This window comes from Pseudonaja textilis, chromosome 18 (assembly GCF_049901715.1).
Source record: "Pseudonaja textilis isolate UNSWEBS1 chromosome 18, rPseTex1.2, whole genome shotgun sequence".
Classification (NCBI taxonomy): Eukaryota; Metazoa; Chordata; class Lepidosauria; order Squamata; family Elapidae; genus Pseudonaja; species Pseudonaja textilis.
In genome coordinates this window covers 6,080,345-6,099,802 of record NC_142007.1, presented here as the reverse complement: position 1 = coordinate 6,099,802, position 19,458 = coordinate 6,080,345, and the positions used below count along the sequence as shown (strand labels likewise).

General features: G+C 54.2%; 2 protein-coding genes across 5 annotated transcripts in view; both read left to right on the top strand.

The window, feature by feature from the left end:
- The first annotated feature begins 935 nt into the window (after nucleotides 1-935).
- NECAP2 (NECAP endocytosis associated 2) lies at nucleotides 936-6,647 on the top strand. Of its 4 annotated transcripts, none has more exons than XR_015739822.1 (9): nucleotides 965-1,120; nucleotides 1,408-1,508; nucleotides 1,638-1,742; nucleotides 1,984-2,165; nucleotides 2,466-2,547; nucleotides 3,663-3,771; nucleotides 4,036-4,204; nucleotides 4,565-4,652; nucleotides 6,062-6,647. XR_015739822.1 is itself a non-coding variant. In XM_026715742.2 (8 exons), exons 1-8 carry the CDS (start codon nucleotides 1,026-1,028, stop codon nucleotides 6,105-6,107), a joined length of 795 nt encoding a protein of 264 aa, XP_026571527.2. In that variant the 5' UTR covers nucleotides 936-1,025; the 3' UTR covers nucleotides 6,108-6,647. The 4 variants fall into 4 exon arrangements, 2 of the variants coding, with proteins under 2 accessions (XP_026571527.2, XP_026571526.2); XR_015739821.1 differs by having other exon boundaries at nucleotides 1,638-1,751; XM_026715742.2 differs by lacking the exon at nucleotides 1,984-2,165 and having other exon boundaries at nucleotides 936-1,120.
- Nucleotides 6,648-6,774: 127 nt separating this feature from the next.
- CROCC (ciliary rootlet coiled-coil, rootletin) overlaps nucleotides 6,775-19,458 on the top strand; it is a 25,536-nt gene continuing 12,852 nt past the window's right edge. The window contains exons 1-16 of the mRNA XM_087914838.1: nucleotides 6,775-6,827; nucleotides 7,153-7,326; nucleotides 8,509-8,694; nucleotides 9,996-10,079; nucleotides 10,979-11,076; nucleotides 12,231-12,396; nucleotides 12,561-12,667; nucleotides 13,495-13,710; nucleotides 13,836-13,932; nucleotides 14,421-14,513; nucleotides 14,641-14,850; nucleotides 16,204-16,403; nucleotides 18,011-18,193; nucleotides 18,458-18,602; nucleotides 18,750-18,896; nucleotides 19,210-19,440. Coding sequence (XP_087770964.1) covers nucleotides 7,192-7,326; nucleotides 8,509-8,694; nucleotides 9,996-10,079; nucleotides 10,979-11,076; nucleotides 12,231-12,396; nucleotides 12,561-12,667; nucleotides 13,495-13,710; nucleotides 13,836-13,932; nucleotides 14,421-14,513; nucleotides 14,641-14,850; nucleotides 16,204-16,403; nucleotides 18,011-18,193; nucleotides 18,458-18,602; nucleotides 18,750-18,896; nucleotides 19,210-19,440 — 2,298 coding nt within the window. The 5' untranslated portion in view covers nucleotides 6,775-6,827; nucleotides 7,153-7,191. The remainder of the gene's footprint in view (nucleotides 6,828-7,152; nucleotides 7,327-8,508; nucleotides 8,695-9,995; nucleotides 10,080-10,978; nucleotides 11,077-12,230; nucleotides 12,397-12,560; nucleotides 12,668-13,494; nucleotides 13,711-13,835; nucleotides 13,933-14,420; nucleotides 14,514-14,640; nucleotides 14,851-16,203; nucleotides 16,404-18,010; nucleotides 18,194-18,457; nucleotides 18,603-18,749; nucleotides 18,897-19,209; nucleotides 19,441-19,458) is intronic.

Here is a 19,458-nt window from a genome sequence, read left to right as displayed (position 1 = left end):
CTAAGGTTCGAATCATTTGTACAGATTAACGGAAAGGGCGCTTGGAGGTCATCTAGTCCAACCCCGCCCAAGCAGGAGACCCTACACCATTTCTGACAAGTGACAATCTCTTCTAGAAAGCCTCTTTCCTACCTCCCTTAGGGTGTTAAAAAGACGAAAGGGCGAGGGAGCGTGCAATTATTAATTTTCCCACAGGAGCAGACGGGCAAGCCGCGGCTCCTCCTCCCCCAGCTCGCCGGCTTTTAACCGCTGACTCGGGACTTGGGTTTTTTTCGGATCCCGGCCGAGGGGGATGGGGTCGTCAAAGACACACACACACACCATGAGCTAATTGGAGCCGGTCCCGGGGCGGGGTGGTTGCTGTGGCCGGGAAGCGGCGCCCTTCGTGGGGAGAGTCCGGGTGGGGTGGGGTAGGGGGTCCGCTTCGCGTTGGAGGAGGAGAGAAGGGATCGGCGCTCAAAGTCCCCCGAGGCGCGCTGGGGAACTTCTCTGCCAAGCCGAGTTTCCCACGTGCGGCCGAAAGATTTTCACCAGGGGGTCCCCAAACTTGGCAACCTTTAAGACTTGTGGACTTCAACTCCCAGAATTCCTTAGCCAAGCATAGGAGCGGCTGCCAGCAAGAGTGGAATTGTGGGAATTGAAGTCCACAAGTCTTAAAGGTTGCCAAGTTTGGAGACCTCTGATTTGCAACGCTGTGTTTGAAATAAACGCGCCAAACTTTTTCAACGTTCCCCTCCTCCTTCTCATTCCCTGGGGCGAAGGGAGGTTTGGGAGGGGCGGCGAGGGGGCCAGCCAGGGCAGAGCCGCCTCAGAATTTCCCGCCCCCCGAGCGTCGCTGCAATCCGCGTGGCCCCCGGGAGCGGCTCCTCCGCCGACCCGCCAGGGGGCGACAGAGCCGCTTTATGAAGACATAAAGGGCGGCGTAGGTGGGGCGAGGGAGTGACGGCAGGCGCGCTCCTCGCGGAGAGAAGACTCCTGCGCATGCCCGGAAGAGCCCAGCGTTCCGGTGGAGAGGGGGGGGTAAGATGGCGGAAGCCGAAGACTACGAGTCCGTCTTGTGCGTCAAGCCGGAGGTCCACGTCTACCGGGTGCCCCCGCGCGCCTCCAACCGCGGCTACCGGTGAGTCTCCCCCCCGCCCCCCGGCGGTTAAGGGTCGTGGGCGGTGCGGGATTCCCAGACCCATCATCCCCTGGCTGGGCTGACCGGCTTCCCGGTGCCTCGGAAGAAAACCCTGCTGCTGCTGCTGCTGCTGCTGGGCATGCGCAGAGAGATCTCCTGCACCCGTTCTCCCCCCGCCAAACTTTCCCGGCAAAGCGGATAACGGGGAGCCGGTCGTGGGGAGACTCCCCAGGGCGAGAGGCGGCGCTGGAGGGCCGGGCTAACTTGGCTTTTCCTCCCGCCGCTAGTGCCGCGGAGTGGCAGCTGGACCAGCCGGCCTGGAGCGGCCGAATGCGCATCACAGCCCGGGGCAGCGTGGCCTTCATTAAGCTGGAGGACAAGAACTCGGGTAAGGGGCCGCCCGGGGGTGGGGCTGAGGGGGGTCTCCCGGGAGGGCATGGCCCAAGGGCCTCGGGATACCGGTGGGCAGGCAACAGCGGACCGGCTGCCCACCTGGCCCTCCTCCCCTCCCCGCCAGGAGAGCTTTTCGCCCAGGCTTCCGTGGACCAGTTTCCTGGCATCGCCGTGGAGGGCGTGACGGACTCGAGCCGGTACTTTGTCATCCGGGTCGAAGATGGGAATGGTACGACTGGTGAGATGCTTTGGATCCCGCCCTCTATGGGGGGTGGGAGGGGAGATCCAGTCTTTGGAGAGGGAGGGGCAAAGTTGGTTGCAATTTTACCGGGAAAGCCTTGTCTGTGGCATCCGACCCCTGTCCTTGGTGCTGATGGTGGAGGCTTTCCCCGGTGCTAGGTAAAAAACGGCAGAAATCATTCTAAGTGAACCTCGTGAAACGCTCTTCACTCTCTGTTTCCTTCCTTAAGTGGCGTGCAAGGCTGTGGGCAGCCCTCCCTTGGGCCATCCGCTTCCCCCTTCTCTATTTATCGGGCTGCTTCCCAACCTGGGCTCTTCTGCGAATATCCTTGGTTCTCTAAGCTTCCGCTCGGCTCTCCTCTCTCAATGCCTCTTCCTTGTTCGATTCGCCGAATCTTCTTTGCTATCCACGGTAACTCTCTGTTAACCAGCTCCACGGGCACCTGCATGGGTGGCTACGGCCCATCCTAGCAGGCAGGCACCACGAGAAGGTTGAACTCTCGGCAGCCCTCCTTAGTGGGCCTGTGGCTTCTCACCAGGTCACCAGCCTGGGCGGAGAGGGTCCTTTGGGCGGTTCGGCTGCAATCGAGCTGTGTGTGCGAATGCTTTGGTACGACTCTGCCTTCCTGAGGTCTTTCTTCCAGGCTTCCCAGTGGGCTAACCTTACAGCCAGTGACTTCCGCCGCCATCCTGAGCCTAGTTTTCCTTACAGGGCGCCGTGCATTCATCGGAATTGGCTTTGTTGACCGCGGTGATGCTTTTGACTTCAATGTGGCGCTGCAAGATCATTTCAAGTGAGCAGCCTTTCCTTGGTGCCAGGACTCTGCTGGAGGCTCTTCTCCCAGGAAGGGAAATTCAGCAGAGTGGTCTCCCATGACCAGTCACAGTTGATCCTTCTTGACCTGCACTCGCCACTCAAAACCTGGCAAAAAACCTGGCGTTTGGGAACAACACTGACAACCTTTGTTTATATCCTGTTTTGCATTTATTCGCTGCCCATCTCGCTGTCATGCAACTTCGGGAGATTTAAAATTTGATAAAACAATATAAAAGGCCCAACACAATAAGACGGGTGGGCAACTATGGCCCTTTTATGAATTATGGACTTCAACTCCCAGAATTCCTGAGCAAGCCATGCTAGCTCAGGAATTTTGGGAGTTGAAGTCCACAAGTCATAAAGAGGCCATAGTTGCCCACCTCTGCAATAAGACAATAAATATATTAAAAAAATAAAGAGAAAATAGTTAAGGTAGCGGGGGTGTATACAATAGAGCGGAGGAGGTATCTTTTAATGCAATAATCACCTCCAAGACAGCACAAGCCCCCTCATTGGCGAATCTGGAACCTTGGTAGAATGGCTCCACTTTAACAGCCTTCCTTGACCTTGTTTGGGAGAGCGCCCTCAGAATCAGCAGGGGAAGGCTTGTTCTAGAGCAGGGCCTTCAAACTCACGGCCTGCTGGCCAGATGTGACACCTGCTGGCTCCGCCCCTGCCCAGTTTAGCAAAGGAGGGAAGAAAAGTCTTGATACGTCACGTGATGCTGCCATGACGCCCCTGTTGTAGAGGGAGGAAACTATAGAAAACATTCCAGTTCTCCTCTTTTCCTCCAGGTGTTTCAGAAACCTCTCAGGAGCCATACCTGGGCCAAACAAGGGAACGAGATCCAAAGCAGCAGGGGTGGGGGACCACAGATTCCATCCCTGCTTGTTTTTCACCCCTTGTTTCCTGCTCTGGAGGGAGATAACAGATTTGGGAGGTCACCTTTGCTACGTGGATTTTTTTTTTTTTTTTTCCCCAGGAATAGAAATGCCTGTCTTAAGTAACTGGCCTCTCCCTTACCAATTCAGCCTGCATCTTTTCTTGCTCTCCACCGCTTTTCTTTTTCTCTCTCTCTCTCTTTCTCTGCAGGTGGGTCAAACAACAGAATGAGTTGGCCAAAGAAGCCCAAAACCCAACCCCGGTGCCCAAACTTGACCTGGGCTTCAAGGAAGGGCAGACCATCAAGCTCAGCATTGCGGTGAGAAAGGCCTTGGGGTTTATTTGTTTTTGTCCAGGGTTGTGGAAGCAAGACAGATGCATTCAACTCCAGTTATAAGGCTCGGCAGTGCAGTGGCCCCTCTGTCAGCTCGGTGGGTGATTCCTGCCCTGTTTGAGTCCTGGGAAGGGAAGCGGAACCTGAAGTCCGACGTTTGGGGAAGAAGTGAGGGCGAATCCCTCCTCCTCCTTGGGCTCTGTCCTCAAGTGGGAGGCTTCCAAGGGTGCCTTTTTGGTCTTCCCACAGAACATGAAAAAAAAGGATGGCTCCTCGGGAAGTAGGCCACGAACTTCTGACTCCACAGGACTCCCCCTTCTTCCCCCGCCTCCAGGGGGAAAGATCCCCTTCCTCCCCACGCCTGGAGAGCAGCTTCTCTTGCCTCTTCCGGGACCCTCAGCAGACACCACCCAAACAGGTCTGTGTGGCTCCTCAAAGGGTGGTGGTGGGTGGATTCACTTGGGTACCAAAGTAGAAAAGGGAGCTCCTGCTTTGAGACTTCCTGAGCTGTCTGGTGGTAGGTGGGATCACCTGGGGCCTTTTACACCCACCTCAAGGACCCACAGGCCCCATTCTCTCCCTCCCCCACTCCGTCATCTAGCCACCCCTTAGCAGATGCATCCGTTGTGCAAAGGTCTTTTTAAGGAAACGGATGCATACTAAGTAATAGGACTTCTCTTTGCCAGCTCAGACAAAAGCCCTTCCTTGGAGGAACATCTGGAAAAAGGAAAGACAAAGCTAAACTCTTTTTTTCTCCCTGCACTTTGTTGGCCAGCAGATGTTGCCGGGTCTCGGACCTCACAGCCGCCAAGTTCTTCAAGAGAAGTTTCTGCAGACATCTGGGGGGATTTCACCCAAGCTTCTGGGTAAGGAGATGCCCCTTTTGTCATGTTTTGGGAGGTAAAGTCCTGCTCCCTCGCGTTCTCCAGCACGTTTTCTTTCTCCCAAAAGGACAGGAGCAGTGGAACTATTGTGTCCATACAGTGGGGAATTGTCCTGAAGTCCTGCACCATGACAAATTTAGCGTTTGCTGTCCCTTTTTTTATAATATAGCCTAGACCTTATCAAAGAATGTGCCAGCCCCACTATTTACGTAAGACCACAAAATCAACTTCCCAGGAAGGATAAAGCCACTTTTAGTGAGATTGGATATAAATTCTGATTGTATAACTTCTCCTTCATGCTTCAGTGAATCAGGGAAGGTCTACCTGCACAGCTTTCAAACGTTATCTGGACTCTCTGAACTTAAAAGTTTTGGCCCATTTTTGCCTAGGCCAGAGTTTTTATATCTCTTCGCCATCTCCTATCCTCTGAACCAGCATTTCCCAACCAAAGGCAAGACCTGATGGACTTTGGCTCCCAGAATTGCCCCGGCTGCTTGTCTATGGAATTCTGGGACTTGTAGTCAACCTATGTTAAAATTGTTTATGTTGGGAAACAGTGTTTTAAACCGTAGGACAATCTCAGTAGCTTGAGCAAGAGCTACATTAGTCTTTTTGAATCAGTAAAATTTATAATTCATCAATCAAGTATGGTATTTTAAATAGTATTTTTCTACTGAACGATAATTGTAAATAGTGGGTGAATTTTTCCATTAAAAAATAGAATTAAGTGCAGATCAAAGAGATATGCTGCATAGTTGACTTTGGAATTTTATCTCCTTTTATGACCAGCGGCAAGTCAAGGTTGTTTGCCTGCTGTTAATTTTCACAGTAGCTGTAATTTAATTAATCAGTGAATTGTTTAAGAGATCAGCTGCTCCATTTGTTAGAGCAGGGGTCCGCAACCCCACGGGCTGTGGCCTACTACTGGGCCATAGCCCCTTCCAAACTGGGCCCCCGCAAGTGGGGAGCATGCATGGACACAGCTCCGTTTGTGTGCCTGCTGTTTTTCACAAATGGAGTTGCACACACTCATGCACACGCACCTGCCATTCACACAGAAGTCCATCAAGCCGGAAAAGTTTTGGGACTGTGGTGTTAGAGCGCAAGTTTTCAGATTCCGCTAAAGGGCTGCCACAGGGTGCTAAGTATCATTTCGGGTGACTTCTGCTTTCATCCCTTGGAAATTCTTGCTGGAGTCCTCAAGAGGTGTCTCCAGCACAGAGGCTGGCTAACTGGTTCAAATTCCTGGAGGTTGTAAGTGCCACTTGTTGATCGCAGAACATCCAAGTTTCTGCCCAAACCATGGACCCCCAAGGTGCGGCTTCTGGTTCCAGCAAGTGCCGGGGAATATCTCTAGTTCAAGGGCTGTGTTTGTCTTTGTCTTCTCGTAGGTCCGGCTCTCAGCCTCAGCAGAACTCGGGTTGGGTCCAGTTCTGAAGCAGAAGGGAAGGCCCAAAGGCCAAGGAGAGGAACTCCTTTCGGAGGCCAGAGACCGGGAGATGGGCCGTGCCTCGCTGGCTCTCCCAACAGATCCTCTGCCTGGATGGGTTTGACTTTGGCTTTGGACCTTGTGGCAAAGCAGAGGAGGGGGCTCCCTGCAAATCGTCTGGCTCTCTCTTCCACCGGCACCTGGGACTTGTGTGTGTGTGTGTTTGTGTGTGTGTAGGGGGCTGCAGTGGCTCAAATGCCAGCCTGTTGCTTACGAAGCGGAGATCTTCTCGCCTGCTCTTCTGTCTCTCTTCCTTCCCAAGAGGAGCAATGTACTTTGGAGGGCGGGGAGGGAATGGTCGTGCCAGGACAACCAACAATGTTGGGTTAGGGTCAGAGCCCAAAGGGTTGGGAAGTAGCCTTTGGAGGGACTCTGCCCCGCGGGGGCTTGGGCGCGTCGTTTTCTCTTTCCGGGACTCCACGCGCGGTGGTGGCGGCGGCGTCTTTCTCTCCTGCACTCCGTGTCCCGAATAAAAACCTTTCTTGCCAGCCAGCCTCGCGCTTCCTTGTTTTGACAGCTGGAGGAAGGTGGCGACGGCGTTGCAAGTGGGCGGGACTGACCTCAGGCGGCCACCGTAGCCAGGCGGAGGGGAGGGAGGGCGGGAAACGCTCTCGCGCGCCTCTTCAGCACAGGCCCCGCCTCCTCGCCCGGTGCCATAGCAACCGCCGGTGTGTGTGTGTAGCCGGCGGGGGCGGGAGGGGGGGAAGCCCTTCAGATTGCGGCCCTCGCGCCCTTTCCTCGCCGGGCGCCCTCCGGCTCCGAGGCAGCCGCGTCGGCGGTCTGGTCCGGGGCTAGGAGGACGGGGCGCAGCGCCTTGAGAAAGGCCTCTGCGGCAAGCCCCCCTGCTCGACTTCGGCGGCGACCCTTCGGCGGGAGGGAGCCCCTCGCGCAAGGGATGCTGGGAGTTGTAGTCTAAATAAGAGGAGGGGGTTTGGTCCGTTGTGCAGCCCGGGCTGAGTTGGGCCGCCCGTTTCTCCCCCCCCCCGCCCGCAGCCTCCGCCGCCGCTTCTTCTTCTTTCGCGGGGCGAAGAGATGTCGTCCCTTCTGTCCGTGCAGGAGGAGAACCGGCTCCTGCAGCAGGAACTGTCCCGCGTGGAGGACCTGCTGGCCCAGAGCCGAGCCGAGCGCGATGAGCTGGCCATCAAGTACAACGCTCTCAGCGAGAGGGTACGGGGGAAGGACTGGGGGGTTGCTGTGGGGCGGGGGCGAAGAAGGGAAGGGGTTCCTGGGGTGCCAAGGGGGAGGGGAGAGGGTCCTTGGCGGGAGGGGGGAGGCTCCGGGGGAGGGGGTCCTGGGGGTCCTGAGGGGAGGGTCCTGAGGAGGGAAGGGGAGGGGGTGCTGAGGGGGGAAGGTGGGCCCTGGGTGGGAGGGAGGGTCCTGGGGGATGCAGAGGGGGAGGGAAGAGGGTCCTGGGGGAGGGGGTTCTGGGGAGAGGGGGGACTGAGGGTCCTGGGGGGAGGGGCCAGGGAGGGTGCTGAGGGAGGAGGAGACGTGGGCCTTGCATGGGAGGGGGGACTGAGGGTCCTGAGTGGGGAGGGGAGGTGGGTCCTGGGGGAAGCGGAGAAGGGGGCAGCCGGTTGATGCTGCCAGAGGGACCCTGGTCCCAAAGGAGCCGGGCACAGACGGTCCTCAATTTACAACCGCAATGGAGCCCCGAAGTTTTCTCTTGTTGAGGGTGGCGTTTGTTAAGTGAGTGTGGCCCCATCTGACAAGCTTTCCTGCCAGCGTGAATGGCCGTGGTCGATAAGTGGGTAACGCGGTTGTTAAGTGAACTTTGCTTCCCCATAGACTTGGCTTGTCGGAAGGCCACAAAAGGGGATCCTGTCTTTTGCGACCTTCGGGACATGGAAATGGCCGTAGCTGGGGCTTCTCCTCTGACTGATTGTCCTGTAATCCGTCCTTCCCCTAATCTGCTGTTTGCCTCAAGTAGCCCTCCGCACCTTCCCCGTCCGGCCTCTCTTTGGCCAGGTGGCTCAGAGGAGGGCATGAGGCAGTTCATGGGAGAGCAACATTTATACCTCATGCTCCGCTTGTTTTCTGAGCTGAATTGTGACTTAGGCAAAGAGGGGGGACAGGCTGACCCAACACACAAAACTAACCAGGTAAGAAGAGAATAGGAGGAATGTGGCGATTCGCCTGAAAGGCAGGCAGCTGAGTGCCCCCTCACCCCCCACTCCTCCTCTCTTGGGAGAAGTTGGACAGTGAGCTCCAGACCTCACCCTCGGGCTGGTTCCTCTCTCAGTCCGGCCCAACTCACCTCCCAGAGCGACTGCTGTTGTGTATGTGATGTGCGCAGTGCTGAGCCGATCTCGGGCGGGATAGGAGGAATGTTGGTTGTTTTGGACTCAGCTGGAGGATGCGCTGCGCCTGGAGACAGGAGAGCAAGAGAGCTTGGAGAACAGAAGCCTGGCCAAGCAGAACATCGAGCTACGCCGGCGGTTGGAGGAGGACCAGGCGTCCTACAAGCGCAAACTGCAGGCCTACCAGGAGGGACAGCAGCGGCAGGCACAGCTTGTGCAGAAGCTACAAGCCAAGGTGGGTTTGGCCAGCCGCCGGAACAGCCCCCTGCCCGCCTCCAGGTGCTTCCGGCTCATTGGCGTGTGCATGCGTGTCTTTTAATGGCAAGTCCTTTCCCTGCCTCTGCCCTCTTTCAATCCTGTTTCAGATTTACAGTTCACCTGAGTTAGTTCACAGGGTAAAGCTTCAAGGATTTTCCCTCTCAGCTTATGGTAATTACACTTAAGCCTTTGTTTAGGTTTAAGTAGCAATAGCCATAACCCTTAGACTTATATACCACTTTATAGTGCTTTACAGCCCTCTCTAAGCAGTTTACAGAGCCAGCCTATTGCCCGCAACAATCTGGGTCCTCATTTTACCCACCTTGGAAGGATGGAAGGCTGAGTCAACCTTGAGCCGGTCAGGATTGAAATGATGATAGTGGCCAGAGTAGCTTGCCATATGCTGTATTCTAGCCAGAGGGAGGGAGGGAAGGAGGGAAAGAAAATAGCAATAGCTAAATTCTGATTCATCGTGTTCTTTAGCTAGCAACGGTACTTACTTATATACCACTTCACAGTGCTTCACAGCCCTCTCTAAGCGGTTTATAAAGTCAGCCTCTTGCCCCTAACAATCTGGGTCTTCCTTTTACCCACCTCGGAAGGATGAGTCAACCTTGAGCCTGGTGGGATTTGAACTGCCAAATTGTAGGCAGCTGGCTGCAGAAGTAGCTTGCAATACTTAATAAGTAACTAATAATAACTAATAAGCCTAGGCAACTAATACTTAGATTATATTTCTGCAGGAATTCCAGGTCTCCCACTATAATTCCCCAGGCTTCTTTAGGTGGGGTGGAAAAGGAGACCCACCTTAAATTGAAGGCACTATGCCCTTCTGCCGGGGTGAAGTTAAGGCTGGCGTTGCAAGGCTGAGCTCGCTTTTCCTTCAAGGAGGTCTGCCCTGTCTTGGAAGCCAGCAGCAGTCAATAGCAACAGCCCTTAGACTTATATACCGCTATACAGAGCTTCACAGCCCCCTCTAAGCAGTTCACAGAGTCAGCCTGTTGCCCCCAACAATCTGGCTCCTCATTTTATCAACCTCGGAAGGATGGAAAGCTGAGACAACCTTGAGCCTGGTGGGATTCGATCTGCCATATTGCAGGCAGCTGGCAGTCAGCAGAAGTAACCTGCAGTACTGCACTCTAACCACAGCGCCACCGCAGCGCATAGGTGCAAGGTCTCCTCTACCTGCTAGTCTCTCTGTGAAAAGAATGTCTCTGTTGGGCCAATGGCTGCCGCGTTGTGTCTCCTCAGCACAATTTTCTTTTCTTTCCCTTCTAGGTTTTGCAATACAAGAAGAAATGTGGAGAACAAGAGCAGCTGCTGCTGGAGAAATCCACAGAGCTGGAGCACCAGCAACTGGCGGTGAGGGGCGTTTTTTTTTCTTCAGCGTAGCAGGCCAGGGCGAGACCCCCGGGATGGGTGGCTGCTTGAGTTGTGATGTTTTTGCAGCTCGCGCCAGCTGCCCAGTGCGCAGAGCTCTATGTGGACTTCAGGACTGTGTACAAACTGTGGAGGCAGTCCTTCAACTCTCTGTCAAGATTATTTTTTCCCCACTCCTGTCTCTACTTTAAGCCCTAACTACCTTCACCGGCCCATTTTCTCTGCCTTGGGGCTGGTTAATCTCGTAGCCCAACAGCATCAAGTTCTCACAAAGTTTTTCTCACAGGCTAACAAGTCTGTCCATCTGGAAGATAAATAGTTGTTTGCCACATCTATTCATCTCCGCCCCCTGCCTTTTATCCCCAGAGTCTGGTGGGGCTTCTCTAGCAGCGGTGGCTCTTCCATCCCAAGGACCGGCCCATAGATTTCCACTGCTCTCCTCTCCTCTGCCTTCTGCGCATCCCTGCATCAGGCACTGGACCCAGTTGTCTCTCTCTCTCTCTCTCTCTCTCTCTCTCTTTCTCTGCCAGTTCCATTCCCTCTTCCCCCTCGGAGCTCCCGGGTTGCTCTGATGCTGGCCCTGACTCACACACCTGATGGGTTGGCGGCCAGCAGACCACAACACCAAATCTCTGACACACCTCGATTCTCTCTGGATCGAGAAGCCACTTTTCCCCAGAGAACGGGGATCTCAGCGTGAGGGGACTTTTTCCCAACCTAATAAAGCAATCTGATCATGGAGTTTGCATTGTTAGGGGTTGAAGCAGATTTTCAAAAAAAAAAAGTGGCTCCCTCCAGCGTTAGAAGAACCTCACCTGAACTCTGGCAGGTATGCCAGGACCCGGCCCTTCATATTGTTCTCTGTCACCCTAACCCCTCAGGGCCACTTAGACGTGTCTGACTCGCCTCTATGTCACGATGAGGATCATAGCAATGACCTGGAGAACGCTCTGATCCGTTTAGAGGAAGAGCAGCAAAGGTGAGTCTGAAGAGAAGCGATGACTGCCCGGCCTCCGTTGCTTCACAGTACGGTTAGTCCTCAACTCACAACAGTTTATTTAGCGACAACAGCACTGGCAAAAGTGACCCATGGCCGTTTTTCACAGCTATGACCCATGATCATAAAAGCCTGTGGAGATTCTCAACTCATCCTGGTCTTGGTTGTCCCCAAAGTGCTTTTTTTTTTCCAGGAAGCGACTTTCTTATTTTTTGTCTTTTGAAGACATTTTGCTCCTCACCCAAGAAGCTTCTTCAGCCATTCCCCACTATCCTGTCAGAGCTGAGATGTTTCCAAAAGCAAAAAAAACCAACAACAAACATGCTCAGTTGCCTCCTGGAAAAAAAAGCACTTTGGGGATCAAAATTTCAGATGCTTGGCAACTGACTCGTATATATGACCGTTGCTGTGTCTTGTCATGTGTGATCTCCTTTTGAGAAGCAAAGTGGGGAAGCCAACTGGGTTACTAACTTATCCAGCAATTCACTTAACAACTGTGGTAAAAAAAGGTCGTAAAGTGGAACAAAACTCAGTTAACCAACATCTCCCTTAACAGCAGGAATGTTGGGCTCCATTGTGGTCGTAAGTCAAGGACTACCTGCCTTAGTCTGACTCCCTGGCCTGTCCGCTTTGCCTTGGACTGCCTCCAGCACCCGCCCCGGAAGCGTGGGTGAACATTTCCTTGTCCCGCTGGGCGTGGGCAGCTGTCAGGGTTCCGGCGATTGCCCGAATTAAGTCAAGAGCCTCGAACCGAGCTTCAGAAGAATCCAAAAGATTTATTAGGAGCACCATGTCGGCACAGACCCATATGAAGCCAACACTGCCACACATAATTTACGGTCACCTGTGACCCTATTGCCTCCCTCCCCTCTGGGTGTGTCATAAATCAGATTCTACAACAAACACGTTCAGGGGCTGGGTGCCATAAATCACATTCTCCAGTGAAGGATTTTTGGAGGGCAGAAGATCCGGTAGCCTAAGCTACAATCTTAGTAAGTGTATAATGTATTTCTGGTTTTAATTGCTGTACTGCTTCTTCGGGTTTTTCTTCCCTCCTGCTTATGGCAACTCGAAAACAGGCATAGGAATGCTTTACGAGTTGACAGCAATGATGCCCTTTCCCCTCTAACTGTCAGGAGTGCCAGTTTGGCCCAGGTCAACGCCATGCTGAGGGAACAGCTGGAGCAAGCCAACGTGGCCAATCAGGCCCTCAGCGAGGACATCCGAAAGCTGACCATGGACTGGACGAAAGCCCGAGAGGAGCTGCAACAGCGGGAGACGGAGTGGAGGCGAGAGGAAGAGGTTTGGGGCTGGAGACCTTGCAGGGAGAGGAAGGGGCAGTGAATTCATTCCAGATTGAATAGGCCGGGCAACAGCTCGAGGTTCCTTTTTCAGAATCCCCGCAGAAATCAGTAGGAGCTCTCCTCTCTCTCTCTCTCTCTCTCTCTCTTTTTGTCTCCCCTCAGTCGTTCAATGACTATTTCAGCAGTGAGCACAGCCGGCTGCTCACCCTCTGGCGCCAAGTGGTCAGCCTCAGGAGGCACTTCAGCGAAACGAAGAGCATGACGGAAAGGTCAGTGTTGGGGCTAAGGTGTAGCCGGCAGAGCTGTCCCTTTTAAGCTGGAATTGGCAAGGCGAGAGCCCTCGGGACCTGAGCACGCTCTCCGAGAGCTAAAGGGGCATTTTCCCCATCAAGACATATGCTATATTACTGTGATGGCGAACTATGGTACGTGTGCCACAGGAGGCACACAGAGCCATTTGTGTCAGCACGTGAGCTGCAGGCAAACTTACCTCACTGCACATGCGCCCACCTCACAGCTGATTTTTGGCCAGTTTGAGGCCTTTTTTGGCCTCCCAAAGGCTTGAGGAAGGCTTCTGCAGGCTTTGCAGGCCAAAAACTAGCCCCGTTTCATCACTTCCTGTTTTTCCGAAAATACTGGAAGTGATGAAACAGGCCTAGTTTTCGGCCTGCAGAAGCCTTCCTCAAGCCTCTGGGAGGCCGAAAAAGGCCTCAAACCTGCTGAAAATCAGCTGTGAGGCGCAGTGCGGGTAAGGGGGCGGTGGGGGTGAGTGGGTGGGGATCACGTGCGCATGCATAGGGGGTGTGGGAGGGCGTGCGTTGCCTTCTGGGTGTTGGCACACAAGCACAGGAGCCCCAAAAGGTTAGCCGCCACTGCTGTATTACATTCAGCCTCCATTTCCTGGGCTGCACCGCTCTCGCATGCCCATTTCTCCTCGAGATTTCTTCTGCTCCTGCTCTGCTTGTCCCGGAATCACCAACCACCTTGAGGGACGAGGGGCCCCGAGGGCAGTAACGTAACATTCACCCCAGGGAGCGCTTGTAACGGGAGCCCTTCTTCTGCCTCCGCCATGCCAAGGTTCTGCTTCCTCCTGTAGGGACCTCTCAGAGCTGAAGAGCGAGCTGTCCCACACGGTCCGGTCCGTGAACGCCTCCTGCCTGAACCTGGGCGGCCGCCTTCACCTGTCCGAGAGCACCGCCAGGGCAGCGGTGGAGAAGCAGTCACTGCTGACCGCTCAGCTGGAGGACAAGGTCAGGGACGTCATCCAGCTGCAAGTCCGGTGTGACACCGAGAAGGTGGAGCTGAGCACCAGGTGGGCTGGGAGGGGCGGGATGAGAGAGAGAGAGAGAGAGAGAGACCATGCTCCATAATTGGCTCTGCTCTTTGGAGCCGTGGAGGGCCAGGCCTGACTTTTGGGGGCCTTTCTTCTGGCTTCAGGCTCAGCGAAGCTGTCTCAAGCCTGGAGCGCCTGAAAGGGCAGAACCTGGAGAAGGGCAGGACGATCGAAGGCTTGACCCACAAGCTGGAGACTTTGGTGAGGAGCGGAGCCAGGAGTCTGGCTTTGGTGGAGAGGACAGTGGTGGGATTCAATTTCTTTTACTACCAGTTCTGTGGGTGTGGCTTGGCTTGGTGGGCGTGGCTTGGTTTGGCCTGGTGGGCATGGCCAGGGAAGGATACTGCAAAATCCCCATTCCCTAACCTGCTTTCCAGCTCCGTTCTCCTGGGCAGGGCAACCAAAGGAGACCCAGCCCATCAGCTGGGACTCGATGGGAGGCAGAGAAGACATGGGGTTGGTGGGGGTAGTATTTGCCGGTTCTCCCAACGACTCCAAATTTCCGCTACTGGTTCTCCAGAACTGGTCAGAACCTGCTGAAGACCACCAAGAGGATGTTGTGAGAAGCAGCCTTCGCGGAGAGAAGGCCGTTTGGGCAGCAGGGGTGGGGGAGAGAGAGAGAGCGAGAGGAGAGGCACACTGGAAATGTTCAGGCAGAGCTGCCTCCTCACCTGTCCTTACCTTTGCAGGAAGCCTCCCGTGCTCAGGAACAGGCTATGGAGGTGGAAGCCCTGAGGAGAGAAGCCGATAAGCTGCACCAGGCGCTGCGAGAGATCGCCCAGGTACGGCCTTCCAGGGCAGCCCCACGAGACCTTGGAGATGGGCACACACCTGGTCTTTGCAGCGGGCAGGCAAGGGAGGTGCTTTCCTGCATTCCAACGGGTACTTTCCTCTTGGCCCACCCCTCAGGCAGTGATCTTAGACACTGAAGGCACCGGTCACCTCCCACCGTCCGACCCAAAGACTGACGTTTCGGCCAGCGACGGCACCGGTGTTGTGAGGGGCTTGTCCTCCCCACTGCGGAGCTCCTCGCCTCGACGCAGCCTCTCCCCCGTCTTTGCAGCCTCCACCCTGGCTATGGTGCAGTCCGCCCTACAGAAGCGCCAGCTGCAGCTGCAGGTGAGGAAGACGGACAGCGGTCCCCTGGAAGGGAATTTTGAACGAATCTTTCACTTTACCGTTGTTTATCCCTGGTGATTTTAACGTCTTCATGCTGTAAGTCGCGTAAAACGAAATAAACACGGAATGAGAGCGTCCTGCTCAGCTGGATGCTCGAGAGGAGATATTTTTTTTTCCCTTTTTGGACAAAAATCCATGCATGGTTGGAAAAGATGATACAGCAACACATAGATTTAAAACCTGAAATATTTTTGTTGGGCATTATATCAGAAATTTATAGTAAGGAAAAGAGCAGCGGTGCGATTCAAATTGTTTTATCACCAGTTCAGTGGGCGTGGCTTGGTGGGCATGCTTTGCTTAACGCCGACGCACAGCTCTCCCCGTACCAGCTGAGACCTGCAGCACCAATCAGCTGAGAGGATAAAGAAAAGAAAAGCACAGGGGCTGGTGGGAGATCCCTCCTCTCAGCTGATCATTGGCTTTTTTCTTTCTTTTTTTATTATACCGGTTCAGCTGAACCAGTCCGAACCAGTAGCACACCACCACTGGAAGAGACGTATTTAATTATTCATGTAGTAACTGCAGCTAGAATTGTGTTTTCCCAAAATTGGAAAACATGAAAAGATTCCGACAGAAGAGAATGTGAAAAGGAAAATATGAGAACGTGCAGAAATGAATGGATTAACGCTTGCAATTAAAGAGAAGGAGCAAACTGAATATTACCAGATATGGGAACTGTTTTATCAATGGCTGGATAAAAAATATGGTAGCTAATAGGCTAGCGAAATATAAAAAAAATTGTTAAAAGAATTATACGTGTTAAGAGTGTGATGGTAATAGAAATATTATGCATATCAATAAGATTAGAGAATTATGAAAAAAAAATGAATATGGTTGTAAAATTTAATATCGCACTAGATATTTGTACCCAGACGACACACCGTTAAACAAAAGATGAATTATATGTATGTATTTTAAATAAATTAGAAAAAACTATGTTGAGGGTGGCCCACACGCCCTCCTGTCGCAGAGGATCTCTAGGTAGCAGGTTGGTTTATGGGGAAGGCGGGAAGACCATCCTTCTGGGTCTCTCACACACATTGTCCCCATTTTCTGTTGACATTTCTGACTCTTCCGCTTTTTCAAGACTTCAACCTGTTTTGGGGTGATACCCCCCTCCCCCCCCCCGCCACGGGGATGAGAAAGCACGGGTAGCGTAGACAGGTTTCTGCATTGGTTTGATTCTGCTTTCCTTGGCATCGAGTGTGCACACGTCAGGGTGGGTGGGTGGGGGGAGTGGACCCTTCCTCTCGGTCTGTCCTAACCCGTGACTCGGTTTATTGTTGCTCCCAGGAACTCCGGGGAAAATACGAGGCCGCTCAGGATCTGGTGTCTTCCCTGAAGAGGCAGCTGGCCGAGGAGAGCCATGAGCGGCAGTCTCTGGATGAGACAGTTCTGCAGCTGCAAAGGGAGGTGGAGGATCTGGCTCGGGCCAGGGAGGAGGCAAGCCGGGATGCCAGCCACTTCCGGTCGTCGGTAGAGTTACTGAGCGGGTAAGAGAAGGAAGTCTGGGGTTCCCCAAGCCATGCTTCCCAAACTGCCCAAGGTTTGGGGCTGGGGGGAGGCCCACTCTGTCTTTCTGGCTGAGCCGTGGAATGCCTTGCTTAGGGCTTGCCGTTGTTCTCAGCATTCGTGCTTTGCCTATTAATAGCAATAGCCCTTGGACTTATATACCGCTTCACAGTGCTTTACAGCCTTCTCTAAGCGGTTTACAGAGTCATCCTATTGCCCGCAACAAGGAAGGCTGAATCAACCTTGAGCCAATCAGAATCAAACAGCTGGAAGTTGGCAAACTTAGCTTGCAGTACTGCATTCTAACCATTGTGGGGGAGGGAGGGAGGGAGGGAGGGAGGGAAGGAAGGAAGGAAGGAAGGAAGGAAGGAAGGAAGGAAGGAAGGAAGGAAGGAAGATATACTGCTATTATAGATAGACTGAATCAACCTTGAGCCAATCAGAATCAAACAGCTGGAAGTTGGCAAACTTAGCTTGCAGTACTGCATTCTAATCATTGTGGGAAGGGAGGGAAGGAAGGAAGGAAGGAAGGAAGGAAGGAAGAAAAATATACTGCTATTATAGATAGACTGATATACCACTTCACAGTGCCTTATGGCCCTCTCAAAGCAGATTACAGAGTCAGCCTCTTGCCCTCAACAATCCAGGTTCTCATTTTACCCACTTCAGAAGGACGGAAGGCTGAGTCAACCTTGAGCCATTGAGAATCGAACTGCTGGCAGTGGGCAGAGTTAGCCTGCAATATTTCATTCTAATCACTGCACTACCATGGCTTAGATAGCAATAGCCCTTAGACTTACATACTGCTTTACAGTGCTTTACAGCCCACTCTAAGCAGTTTACAGAGTCAGCCTCTTGCTCCCAACAATCTGGGTCCTTGTTTTACTGACCTCAGAAGAATGGAAAGCTGAGTCAACCTTGAGCCAGTCGGTCAGGATCAAACTGCTGGCAGTCAGCGGAATTAGCTTGCAATACTTGCATTCTAACTGGAAGGAAGGAAGGAAGGAAGGAAGGAAGGAAGGAAGGAATACTGCTAGTATAGATAGACTGATATACTGCTTCACAGTAGGACAGAAGGCTGACTCTACCTTGAGCCTGGTGAAATTTGAACTGCCAATGCAGAGGAATATAGACTGCAGAACTAGCTGATTCCACTCCCTTTTCTCCCCTAAATGTCCACCTTTTGAGGTGACGCTTGTACGGTAAATTTAGACTGAGCAAATGATTCCTTCTTTGGGAGCACTACCCAGATGCAACAGTTTGCTCTCCAGTGGGTCTAGATAAACGGATTTTGCATTTTTGCGACGTTGGTGGCTAATTAGCGGTGAAGCCTGTGTTGCATCCCCTGGCCTCTCCGTTAAAAGCGTAATTTGGGCTGCGGCGGCTTTGGAGCCCCTCCCCCAACGGGCTCTCTACGATGACCCTTCAAGCAGAGGACTCAGCAAGTGGCTCAAAAACATGGCGGCAGGTAGCCAGCCTGCTCTTCCCCTGCCTTCGAGAGGCCGACTTGGGAAGAGCAGAGCTGCCTTGGCCCTCCTCCCTGCTGTTCCTACAAGGCTGTGGTTATCCCCCACCCACCCCATATCAGGGAGAAGTTGTCCTTGGAGAAGACCCTCCAGGCTGTGGAGCAGGAACTGGAAGAGGTGCGACAAGAGAAGGAGAAACTGCAGCTGACCGGCAGAGACCTCCAGCACCAGCGTGATGCCCTGGAGGAGGAAAGAGAGGACGTCCTGAAGGATCGGGAACGTGCCTGGAAGGAAGTGGAACAGAGGTAGACGGGGGGCTGGGTTGGAGGCCCCCTATCCAGCCAGAGGCCTCATTTGGGGCTCAGCACCCACCTGGCTAAGCCAGTAGTGGGGACTCTGAATAAGGAAGCTCGGAGGAGTCCCGGCACCAAGGGTTCCCTGGTTTCGTCAGGAGGAGGCCGGAGGACTCTGGCCTGCCCTCCTCTGGGCTTGTCTGTCTCCGGTATTCAGAGCCCATTGCGTTCAGCTGGGCCTCCTGTGGGTCTCTCCTCTCTCTGCCCTGCTGACAGCCAGAAGCAGCTGGAGCACCTGGAGGCCACCAAGTCCAGCCTGAAGAACGAGCTGGTGCTGATGAAGGAAGCCCTCAGCCAGGCCACTCTGGAGAAGGAGGTGTTGGAAGAGGAGAAGGCCAAAGCCGCCAAAGCTCTGGCCAAGGCAAGGCGCCCACTGGGGGTTCAGGCCCGAGAGGGAGCAAGCAGCCCTGGGCCTCGGCCCCTGTTTGCCCTTAGTCCTGAAGCTGGTTTGGGCCTCCCATGCGGAGAGGCTCCTGTTTGCCACCACTGCGTCCTTCCTCCCATCTAGAACGAGGGGAGCCGGGCCGAGCTGGAAGTTGCCCTGAACCGGCTGAAGGCCGAGGAGGCCTCCCTGCGCGATTCCCTGGCCAAAATGAGCGCCCTCAACAAAGGGCTGGCGCAAGACAAAACGGAGCTGAACCAGATCCTCGTCCAGGTTAGGGCTGCGAGCGGCGAGTGTGGGCCCCCCAGGGGTGGGTGGGTTGGATTGGATTGGATTGCTCTGCATCCACCGCTGTCGGCAGAGCGATGCCCGAGTCTCCCTCGCCTGCTTTGCGTGCGGTGCAGAGGCCGGAGGTCAGGTCCTGCAGCCTTTGCTGAGGCGGACCATCGATGTTGTGAGTGCAGAGCGTCCCATGCTCCACAGTGGCTTGAAGGGGAACACGGGTGGGGTGGGCGGGTGGGAGGAGCAGCAGCAGCAGCAATGCCTGCCGTCCCTCACAGTGGCCTTGGGCCTCTCCCTTGGGCAGCTGGAGGAGGAGAAGGCTTGTCTGCTGAGCAGGAAGCAGGAGGCGGAGCTGGAGAAGGCCTGCATCCAGGATGACCTGGCCCGCTTGGTGCAGGAGAAGCTGGAGATCGACTCGGAGCGCCGAGGCCTGGGCCATTCCCTGCAGGCGGTGGAGCAGAGCCAGGAGGCCCTGGAGCAGGAGCTGCTGGCCCTGCAGGGGAAGAAAGGGCAGCTCCAGGAACAGCTGGAGCAGGTAGAGGGCAGTTGCAGG